Source organism: Cyprinus carpio, chromosome B4, assembly GCF_018340385.1.
Source record: "Cyprinus carpio isolate SPL01 chromosome B4, ASM1834038v1, whole genome shotgun sequence".
Classification (NCBI taxonomy): Eukaryota; Metazoa; Chordata; class Actinopteri; order Cypriniformes; family Cyprinidae; genus Cyprinus; species Cyprinus carpio.
This window is the reverse complement of record NC_056600.1, coordinates 29,036,683-29,049,009: the sequence shown is the minus strand read 5'-3', so window position 1 is coordinate 29,049,009 and position 12,327 is coordinate 29,036,683. Positions and strand designations below refer to the sequence as shown.

The 12,327-nt window shown below is 37.3% G+C and overlaps 1 protein-coding gene across 2 annotated transcripts in view; it reads right to left on the bottom strand.

The window, feature by feature from the left end:
- LOC109093470 (gastrula zinc finger protein XlCGF57.1-like) overlaps positions 1-10,972 on the bottom strand; it is a 52,722-nt gene extending 41,750 nt beyond the window's left edge. Inside the window, exons 1-2 of one of the 2 annotated variants that reach the window (XM_042722833.1) lie at positions 10,907-10,972; positions 10,429-10,550 (exon numbers count right to left, since the gene is read on the bottom strand). In XM_042722833.1, the coding sequence (XP_042578767.1) occupies positions 10,429-10,513 (85 nt within the window). In that variant the 5' untranslated portion in view covers positions 10,514-10,550; positions 10,907-10,972. Of the gene's footprint in view, positions 1-10,428; positions 10,551-10,906 lie in introns of those variants that run through there. The other variant, XM_042722832.1, reaches the window with a different exon arrangement.
- Between the last annotated feature and the right edge of the window lie 1,355 nt (positions 10,973-12,327).

Genomic DNA, 12,327 nt, shown 5'->3' with positions numbered 1-12,327 from the left:
ACTGAAGCTTGAAACTCTGAAACGGCCACCAGGTGGCATATCGAGTATCAGTGACGCTCACAATGACGCTCTCCCTGCACTGAAAAGCATCGCCCCGCCACAGGGGAACGCCGCTACCACATGGACCCGCCTCACACTGCAGTGCGACACAGCTGATTGTCCAGGCGCATGGTAGTCCGCTCTCCTAGGGTCAGCCGTGCGTTCTCATCCAGATTTGCATAGGCTCCTCCTCCGGAAGGATGGCGGGCGTTGAGACATCGTGTCACATGTTTGCTCCACACGCGACCCCGGTGAGGTGTTCATGGGGAATCACCCTCTCTTTGGTGCCGAGAACGGAGAATAATCCGGTCGTCGACGCGGAATAAGCCGAGGGTCGATCAAAGCGCATCCAAGCAGACGGCAGCTCCAGAGAATAGATCTCGTCCTTCACATGCTCAGCCAGGCCGTGGTGAAAGTGATCCCCGAGAGCCTTCTCATTCCGGCGCAGGACGTGGCACGAACGTGCGGGAATTGATGGAGTAACTAGACACCGACTGTGCTCTCCCTGCTGAAGCAGCGACAATGCTCTGGCTGCTTCAATCCCGCGTTGCCGAGCGATCAATGACGCTTGCGCATAGCTCCTTTCGAGAATGCCTCAAACGACGACACAACAGTCATGCTGGCTGTCCAACCAGGCCGTTTCCCACTCTCGCCTCGCTATGAACCCACTAAGAGAGTGATGTACGAATGCTACCTGGATTGCTCGCGGTGAGAAACAGGAAGGCTGGAGAGTGAAAGAGTTTAAAGAGCACTGGGACAGAAATGACCGTGCATTGAGTTGGGCCCTCCGCCCGAGTAGGAGGCAGGAAAAAAGCGGAATTAAGTCGTGGTTTCCGGCGTGGCGGGACGCGGGTGGGACAGGACGGGCTGCTGAAGGGCTGGCCTGCAGACTGGTCAAGCGGTTCTGCTAGCTGGTTGAGTTGGAGAGAGATCTTCCGAAGTAGGCATACGCCGAGAAGCCCAGCGATTTCCTCCTGCTGTTGACCCAGTATAGGGCGCTTGCGCAGGAGAGCTCGGGCGCAGCTCACGTCTCCTCTGCTGAATCCATTCTTTTGGGAGTAGATTCTGTCAGGGGTGCGGGGCTAGACAGAGGACTCAGATGCAGAGTGAGGGAAAAGGAGAATCTTTATTCTTAGCCACAAAACACAAAATAAACATAAACAATAATTAAATGCTCTGGCGCACACATGAGATCTCCGAGCTGGCCTGCACACTCGGACCCTCGCGCTGAAAACGGGATCTCGACCGACTACGGATCCTTAGACGGGAACAACAGAAGGTGAGAATAGAATGCAGCTTGGACACCACACAAACCATGGGCAAAGACAAAACAAATCTACTCCGGCGGACAGACAGAGAGGCAGAGACATATATAAGGGAGCTGGGGAACCAGCGACAGGTGGGGAAGACTCAGCTTCGTGATCTGCATGCTTTACCCCGCTTACGATCAGCGCTTGATTGCCCAGACCACAGGCTACCGAACAGACAGCGAATACACAGACACGCAGGGGAAGCTGAGGAAAGGCACCTGCTGCACGTGGACAGATTCAAGTGATTATAACATTTTGAATTTCTTACACAAAACGCATCAATTGGCTACAGGAGGCCTTTGTTTACTTCCCGGAGCCGTGTGAGACACTTCTCTTGGACTGATGAAGCAGTGCAACACTCCGCTGTAGTGACATCAAACAGCTGAAAGATCAAAGACAATTTTTAAAATAACTATCCGACTGGATTCGTCTGAAAGAAGAAAGATATTGCACCTAGGATAGACTTCAGGGTGAGTAATTTCTGGCCTAATTTTCATTTTTTGGGTGCGAACTACCCCTTTAAAAAACCAACATGTTGTTTATGCCTACCTCATATACACTAGGCTACTGAAACAGGAGTTGCATGTAAATCTCGAACAATCTTTTTATTTTGCTTTGTCAGTGAGCCAGTAAGCATGCTTGATATGCCTATATCAAGTGCTGGTGATTGGTTTGGTGGAGGCATAAAGGAAAAAGCACTAGGTTACACCCAGGAAACGCGGGCGCACAACCTGAGGCTTTAGAGTGTGTAACCATCACAACCCCATAAATGCAAGGCTACGTTTACACTACAGCATTTTTTTTTTTAAATTGCATTTTTAAATGAAATGATCCTCATCCATACTGGTGTTTCCACAGCAGCTTTCAGAAAAAGAGCCTCCGAGTCGAAAACAGTGATCCACGGAAGAGAAAACACAGGCAGAAAGCACTGGAAGCAGCTAATGTTCATCAGTAAATAAGTGGAAAATTAATAGAAATGATGATTCATTCTGAGCTATGCATTTAATGCACTAGTGTAACTGTAGCCTAGAAGATGTGGAAAATGAAAAACTATTTTAAGTTTAAGTCTTTGAGTTTCAGTGTAAATGTCAACAAGCTGAAAAAAAAAGTTTTTTTGACAATTTTAATCTTAAATTGATTAATAATATTGGTATCGAAAAAAAGTACTGTTCAGGAACCGGTATTGAAATTAAATTCTTAAATTCAATTACTATTTATTTTTAACTATAATAACCAACATTCAAATTAAAATTTTGTAGCCTATTCAAAAATGTAAATTGCACATAATGCCATTTTTAATTAACTTACAGATAATACAATTTATATTTGTTGTTGAAATATAATCATTTACACAGTGGCTGTCATAACTTGTAATCATTTACACAGTGGCTGTCATAACTCGCGCTCAACCATGCGAAAAACTACTATACAATATTAAAATTATTTATTATTGTGTTATTTCTCTAAAAATGCTCGTCACTAGATGTGTACACTGATGACTTGCCTGAGGTAGTCTAAATTAAATGCTCTGTGACATTTTGTTTACAAGCTGTCGATGTCTTTCCGCAATTAAAACACTGATTTAGGTTTTACGTGAGATGTTCATTCTATCGTCACTATGGCCGTCAGTTGATTAAAATGTTTAATTTAATTACATGTGTCAATTAGTTAAATCTAATTAACTGCAAATTACATTTGACTTTGAAAATACCCACACAAAGATTATTTAAAGCCATTTTTGTAAAATGAGAATGTATTAAAAAGTGACAGTTCACCCAAAAATGAAAATTTGATGTTTATCTGCTGACCCCCAGGGCATCCAAGACGTAGGTGACTTTGTTTCTTCAGTAGAACACAAACAGAGATTTTTAACTTCAGCCGTTGCAGTCTACAATGCTTATTGAAAGTTTGTTTTTTATCTGCTGACCACTCTACCCAGGAACTAGGGACTTTGGGCTGGTACTCGGTGTGTTTCCACCGCAGGAACCAGGATCTAAATAAAGTTCCGGGTAGAAAAATGCCCCTCAGAAAGTCCCTGCTGGCGAGGTACTACTTTTTCAAAGGTCCGGAACTTTTGGGGGCGGGACTTGAGCGCTAAACATGCTGATTGGTTGAGTTCACACAGCATTGTGATTTCAACCACCATTTATTTGGATAATTTTCAAAATATTACTGTTCTTGTATCATGAAATGTAGTTTTAAAAGTATTTCAGGCGAGAATGTAGTTGTTGAAAACTCAAATCTGTGGATTATCTATAAAGACAGCGCCTATTTAAAAATATGTTTTGGCGATTTCGGGACGGGTCAGCTCCACACGATCAGCGGTAACTCAGTGCTCATGTATCCGCGGAGAGCAGTCTCAACTTCGGCTAGTCCTTCTGAAATGTGCCGCTGGCTCTGATGTCTCTTTAGTGGTTAAACTTAAAATATTAGTTTTGTGTAAATCTAACAGGTAATCTTTGGTCTTTATTCAATTTATCTATATGTTTAAATGAAGATAAAAATGGAAAATTTATATAATATTTAGTTTTTACTGTAATGTAGGCTGTATATATACACATTTCCCATTTCTGTGCCTATTATTATGTTTAAATGAAAACGAAAGGAGGCAGTGGTATTTGATATCATATTTCGTCTTATTGTAAATATACAGTGAGGAAAATCGCAGTAGTCAAGGCGAGCTGACCGATGTTATCAAGTACGCTGCTGTTTGCAGAATTACCAGACTTGCGTCTTTTCGTTTGCGGGAGATCACACTCCCGAGTCGAACTCGCAAAGTCTGAACTACCGAGGATGAAAGTCTGACATTTGCGTACTTTGTACTGAGAAACACGCGCAGGCTTACATCACCAGACTATTTGCCTAATCTTCACAGTACTTTAGACCGCGGTGGAAACGCTGAAAGCAACAGGTCTGCGGGGGGAAAATAGTTCCTGGGGTAAAAAAGTTCCTGGTACAATTGTTCCGGGTAATTTCGGTGGAAACGCGGCAAATGATCACAGAATCTATGAGATAGAAAAAAACATGCACAGAAAATTCCAAATTAAACCCTGCGGCTCGTGACGATACATTGATGTGTAAAAACACAAAACGATCGGAACTGAACCGTATTTATCTTACCATTTTTTTTTACCTCTGATTCACGCAATGTCCGAACTGTTAGAACTCTTGTGAACGCGCTTCACAGCAGCCTTCATCTTCTTCTTCTTGTGGCTTTATTGCGGATCGCAGAGTTATAAGCGCATTACCGCCACCTATCTCTCAAGTGGACCATTAACACTATCTACAATCTCAATCAGGAGTGTCAATGGTCCACTTTTCGAGATAGGTGGCGGTAATGCACTTATAAGTCTGCGATCCGCCATAAAGCCACAAGAAGAAGATGATGCCTCACGCGCCTGCTTCTGTGGACTTGTGTTGTGAAGTGTTTTCAAAGTAATGCATTGCCTGAATCAGAGGTAAAAAAAAATGGTAAAATAAATACGGTTCAGTTTCTTGCGAAAAATTACGAAAAATTGGCTTGTTTTTGTTTGTGCCGGTAGAAGTTTCATTCGTTGCGGCTTCGGTTTTTAAAATTTTAGACATTGAATTATAGGCAATTATAGGTCACTAGCCCCTCAACATGCTTCAAATTCACCCAAAACAGGCTCAATCGTTTGCTTAGTAATATTTTTGTTTTTGCAGCTTCAGTTTTTTAGATATTAAAATATTATTTAGTGATCATTCTGAGGTCCCCCAACCCCACACATGCTCCAAATTTACCCCAAATAGTCTTGTTTGTGCTGGTTTGTGGCAGTAGTATTTTCATTTTTGCTACTGTCTTTTTTAATAATAGCCTACATTTGAAATAATAAAGTAAAATTCAAATGGCAAACCAAAGCACATTAAATAGTCCTGATTACTTAATTGCTATTAGCCATATTCGTTCAATTAGGCTAATTAAGAAAAATTACTTAGGCTTATTTTATTATATCTTTACAAAACTGAAACAAAAAATAAAGACTTGATATTCATAGGCCTATTTTTGTTTCTGTGCACGTTAATAAAACATGCAATACTGTTTCCAAGTCCGTGTAGCCTATACTTTTGCATCTATTCATTTTTCCTTTTTTAACCATGGTGAAACAAATTTAAAATAGAGCAGTTGTAGTATTTTTAAATGCTATCCTGAAAAACCAAAATTGAAAATAGAACTGTACATAAAAAAAGCTGCCCAAAAAAGTAAAATACTGAATTATTTGTGACTTTTTGCACCTTTAATAAACATTTGAAAAATGCACAAATTAATGTAAAAAAAATTCAATTTTAACAAGTTTTCTTTGGTCAAATTAGAAGTAATGCTTCTCCGACACTTCAGTTGAGAACTAGCCGTCTCTGTGCTAGATCATTGATAGGAGAAGCTGGGCAATTAATAGTAAATATAACCAAAACAGGATATTATTATTAGTTTTTTATATGAATTATTAAACCACTATATAGGCACCTTTCAAGAGTTCAGGAGGAGTGTGGGAGTATTATCATCAGCACTGTATGATAGAGGCGACCGCGCAATCCCTTGAATTTTTTTTCCTGTGGAAAGAACTTAAAATACTAATTTCTGGATGTGCTTTCTGTCGTCTCATACGGTCTCCGTGAATGGAGTGCATCACAACAATGAACCGGCTCACAACATAAGAAATCTATGTAGGTTTCTGCAGATATGAACAAGTTAAATTTAAGACTTCTTAAAAGACCTTCTTAATACCACCATATATGAAAATTGAGACCTAATCCTGCAATGGAAATACACATTATATTGCATATATACAGTATATGTAATATTTAATGTAGATTTAATGTAAAAATAAAAAAAAAAAAACATCATAACATCATCTAAATTATATTTATTACTATGATACACTGTTTTCACAGAACATTTATATAGAACTTTTCATATTAGCAGACAATATTCCATACAAAATATCCTCACAAAAGAGATTTTGTCTATTTATTCTGAAGCAATATTTTTAGTGTTCGATCAGCTTTTACATACTTAAATCTGCATATTTTTAATTTACCTTTTTAAATTTATGCATCATCTTTCGTGTCAAATTATTACAATTGATCAATAAATTCAATATGCACTATAAGGCTGCTACCAGTCAGATTAAATTATTTACACTGAAAAATTACAGCTGCAATAAATAATATTATGAGATTGATGTTTGATTTTTGGATATACAAATAAGAAATGTTGGGGGGAAAATGCACTTTTAAACATACTAAACCACCAGTAGGTGGCAGTAAGTCACTTAATGAGTGAGTCATTGTGGCATTCAACAGATTTGTTCAAAACATGGAATCATTCAGTAACGAAACACCACCGAGTGGAAAGAATGTGATACTTCTGCTTTGATCTTTGTTTGGAACTCTTTTCGTTGTAGAAATAGAACAAAAACAGTAAATATTGTGTCTAAAATGTAAGTAACTTAATAATTACCTGTCTACTTTACTTGTTTATTGAAATAAAACCAATGGGACATTTGGAATTATAAAAATATTCAGCAAAATAGATCCCTTGTCAAGGTGTTACTTAACTATATCATGTTATAATAAACTAAACATTTAGAATTTTTACCTAAGTGTGTTTCTTCTGCGCTTCTTTGTGTGTGCTGTTACGCTCGTTTGTTCTGAAGTCTCTCACAAAGAGACAAACAGTGAGCCTCAACTCCGTGTGACCTTGATTGAATGTAATAAAATCAGTAGAATCATTACTGCGATTGGTGCTTCAGCTGGTAATTTTTGTGTCACTTAAATTTTAGTCAGGCTATTTGTTTGGTCGGGTAAGTAAATTTAAAAAAAAAAAAAAATTAAACTAGCTAGAAAGCTGGTCAGCTGTAGCTCAACCTACGTTATTAATTATTATTATTATTATTGAGAATATAATAAAAAGAAATTTTAGTGGTAATGTGAGCAAAAAGATATTGCAGCAGTTTAACGAAATGCCTGAATTTAAGAATTTACCTTAGGCCTGTTATTAGGAAAATGTTAACATTTGTGAGATACTTTTTAAGGACCCGCTGGAAGCTTTGCTAATAGAAATATTGAAATGTCTATTATTAAACAAACCAATTTCTGAAAGAAAAAAAAACATCTCTAAATATGTAGTGGATGATTGAAAAGGTGCATTTCTCTATTATAGCAAAGCCATTAGCCTACTGTGGAGATGGCCGGTTAATGTCTGGATTTGGCAGCCGACTGACAGAGAAAGCACTAGTTTGTTAACCTAATAAATAATTACAATTGCTTCTTGAAAATCCCGATGCATTTCCTAATCAATACTAAAGCCAGTGTTTTGGTGCAAGCTTAGTGTGCGCTTGAGCATGCATGTGGTCTCCAGATAAATCCTTAAAAAATGATGAACTCACCTTAAATAACGTCCTCCTAAAAGAGGCCTGTAAATCGTCTTAAAATGTCTTAAGTTCGGGTTCGATGGGTCTTAAATATTTTTGGTCACATTACCGCTAAAATATTTTAGCAGTCTGACCTGACCTAATGACTGCTTACAGTCATTGACAGGCCCTGTGAAGATTTTCTTCCTCGCGGTAAATTACAGCGTCCATCAGAGAGAATTGCACTAAGTTAGCAGAATACAGAATATAAGGCTCATGGATTTCGCCTGAGACCACCAGGCTCACTCTTTTTTAATGTGTAAATCGTTCTGAAATCTTACTCAGACCCCAATCCTTGAAGCCCTAACGGCACACATAACTCAGATAGAAACACACTGAGGTCTAGACTCAATGTTTAGATGATTCTAAAATGTTCTTAATCAAGTAGCATGTCTGACAACTGAAATAATGAAACTTCCTTGAATTAAATTGAAAACACTCAATACAGAGTGCACCATTAATTTAAGTACTTATGCACATTTTTTTTTTACAGTTTTTTTGTATGCCTTAATTTCTAGTCTAATTAAATACATGGTGATCACAAATTTAAGACACAGGTGCAGAAAATGTGTATATTTATACCACTTCACATAGTTCATCAATTTCACACGGAACAGTGCCTTTTTTCATCCAAAAATTACCATATACTAATGTGTTATTGTTTTTTTTTTTTTTTTTTACAACAGTTCAATAAACTAGAAGTTTTATTAAGAGACTTACATTTTAGACATCATATTGCCTGTTTTTGCACTATTCGCCCAAAAAATAATTCCAAACAAATCCACCAAGCTGTTCTGCGTCTTTGAGCAACACGATGGTGTTTCGTTCCTGAATGAATCAACCATTTAAATGATCCGCTTCAGTCGCAGTGACTCACTTATTAACAGTGACATGCTGCCACCTGCTGGCGGTTTTCATTTCACATTTAAAGTATATTTTCATTTTTTAAATAATTTCAAATATCAGTATTCAACATTTTATGTTTAATATATCAAATTATTCATGCATTTGTAACTGCAGGTTAAATGCATTCATGTTCTGCATTAAACGGTGTGTAAATACATCTAAACGCCACTTCAGGTGCAGTTTATGTCTGGATTGCAAAGATAAATTTAGTTGATACTGATTTCATTTGCTTATTGTCAAATTAATTATTATTACTGTCTTATTATTCTAATTAACTCAAAAGATAGTGCACACTTACAGAAAAAAAATGGCTTTATAAAGGTAAAATGCCCATAAAAGATAAAAATCTATTTAAACTTATTGGAAAATATAAATTTTTCTCTGACCACCACACAGAATATGAAGAATATTAAAAACTTGAGGAGTCAGCTTTCCACGAAAGTCCTTAAGATACCAGCATGATAACACACTCGATAAGTTGAATGAATGACTCAGACTGACCGCCTGCATTACTGGTCGTTTAGTTCAGAAGTATGTTGGAAAGTATGCGTTTTCCCCTAAACATTTCTTATTTGTATATTCATAAATGCATTTAAAATATTAATCTCATAACATGATTTATTGCAGTTGTAATTGTTATTTTCAGTGTAAATTATTTAATCTGCCTTGTAGCAGCCCTATAGTGTACATTGAATTTATTGATAAATTGTAATAATTTGACATGAAAGATGATGCATACATCTGAAAAGTTTAAAAATACACCTTTATAAAGGTAAATAAAAATATGCAGATTTAAGTATGTAAAAGCTGATAGAACGCTGAAAATATTGTTTACTCCACCCAAAATCTCAGTGATGCAGTTATTTTGCAGGGATATTTTGTATGGAATATTGTCTGCTGACATTAAAAGTTCACTGTATATCGTAGTAATAAATATATATTTATTACAGCAATGATATTTTGTTTTCTTTTTAATTGAGACACATTAAATATTACATATATGTATGTAATATAATGTGTATTTACATTACAGGTTTAGGTCTTAAATTTCAAATGCGGTTGTGGTATCAAAAAGGTCTTTTAAAGTCTTAAATTTAGCTTGTTCATGTCTGTAGAAACCCTGGCATGGAATAGGCTACGTAAATATTAAAGTAATGTTTAGTAGGTTGTTATATTTAATCGATCTATAAAAGAGACAGTAGCAAAAATGACAAAACAACTGAGACTATCTGGGGTAAATCTAGAGCCGTGTGGGGGGTCTGGCGAACGCCATCGTCTATAATTCAGTGTCTAATGTTTTAAAAACGGAAGCGGCACAAACGAAAATATTACAGGCACAAACGATTGAGACTGTTTTGCCTTGAGTGGGGGGTCAACTTCACAGAGGTGTTAGAACTGAGGCGTTTATACAGCCATCGGTCTCGCCACATCAGCATTTATTGTCTGGAGTTCCTGGAAAAACGTAATGATTTGTTAGTTACACATGTGTACTGAACCAAAGACTGAATACATGTACCGTTACACCCCTACACTCCAGTGATACGTCTTACGGCCTCATCTACCGTTATTTGATGGGTATTTTACATTAAGATATGTTGACAGAAGAAACAGCTGGACTGCGTAGACGAAGTCGCTTCAGACTGAGCAGCATACACTACTGGACTTTCTGTCAATCCAGTCACAACAAACTCATGATGACGGCTTTTAATAAGAATCAGACGCTTTGAGAATGAAAAACCAACCTGTTAGTTCCTCGAAATCCTCTTGTTTGAGACAGAAGACTTCTTCGATCCTTATGTCTACAGTCTCCTCTTTAATAAATGCCATGGTTCAGTGCTTGGACAGTCCATCAGCTCCTCGAGCACTAGACAAACAAACCAAAGTTTATCATCTACTTCTGCTTTATATTTCTCATTGTATGACCGTTTGAAACAGAATCATTTTGCTACAAATTGGGTTCAGTTTAGTTTTAAAGAGCTGCGTTTCTCCATCACTACTTGCTAGGGAGCGAATTCGTGTTTACAATCTAGTGATTCAGGACTCAGGGAGAGAAATGAGACACAGCTGTCCTGTTACTCATGCAGATAAGCTTAACTTACACGAAGAAATGTTTTTTTAGTGTTAGGTAACGTCTGTTACGAAGGTAAATTAAACAATAGTTATCTGTACAATAAATTGGTTGTAATTATTTAAACACTTCAGATGATTAAAAACACAAACCTCTCCTCAGCCGAATCACAGACGCGAGGAGCAGACTTATGACGTCACGGCGTCAAACCAAAATAAAAGTCTTCTTTTTCTTCTTCTTCTAGCGTTTTGGCAAACCAGCGAAAAGGTGCATTACTGCCACCTACTGATCTGGAGTGTGGCGTGGAAGAAAGAAACGACCCAAAAAATAAATAAATAAATAAATAAATGATTAACGAGGAGAGAGAGAGAACCTAGATTCTACCTATTGTTCCTGTGTTTTTCTGGTATATAAACAATATTTCATGCAGTCTTGATTGCCTTGACCCATTTCCTAACAATACAGGTGCTGGTCATATAATTAGAATATCATCAAAAAGTTGATTTATTTCACTAATTCTATTCAAAAAAAGTGAAACTTGTATATTAACTAAGTATATACTACTTGTATATTCCAACTAAGTATTGAGTGCTGTACATGCTCATACTTTTTCATGTTCATACATTCAACCCTTAAATTCCTAATACCAACTGCAAAGCATTTGTAGATATAGTTGCATTTGTGAATTGTCTTCAGTTATGGCCAAATGGAAAACATCTTAATGTTGCAGAAGTGTGCAATAAATGTTGTGTTATTAGTGAAGTTGAAAATGTTTTGAGAGTAAAAAACACCTAGACTATCCAGTGACAGCTGTGGGAGACCCAGAAGTATCTTCAGCAGAGTCTTGATGGAGATCAAACTGTGGCACTGCAGTCATGAAGTCTGACTAAAGCAGTGAACCGCCGTGGTTTGATTCACATTTCAGTCCTTACAGGTGAAGACCAAGCACTGAAAGGATGTGATCAGTTGTAGAACTCATTATCATAGAGATCAGCTGCTGCATTCAGGAATAATCACACCATTTACACCAATGAGACACAAACATCAACTGATGATAGTCTCATTGAGTGTTAAAGTTTTAACAATCATATTGCTAAAACAGCACAATATTGCAGGATCACACTACACAAGATCAGGAAGATCAGACCCTTCCTAACAGAGCATGCAACACAACTTCTCGTCCAGGCCCTCGTCCTTTCTAAACTGGACTACTGCAATCAGTGTTTTAAATGAACTTTCTCACTCATCAAAAAAGTTACTGCCAGTCAGAACAAAAGAAGAAAGAAAGAAAATCACCAGATTACCTGTCAAATCTTTATTTATAAACATTTACTGTGTATTTTATTATTATTTATTATAAAGTCTGAATTTCAAATTATTCAAACAAAAGAAGTACAACAAAAATAACACTGTCTTATATCTGAACGAAATGCTGAGATGTCCTCAGAGATGTCATCTTCAATGGCGTTTGTGGGATCAAGGTGTGTGATATCAGGAGAGTTCAGCTGGACAGTAAGGAGATCACAGAGGGTGGGTTGCACCAATAAGGATTAAGCTTAAATCTAGATTAAAT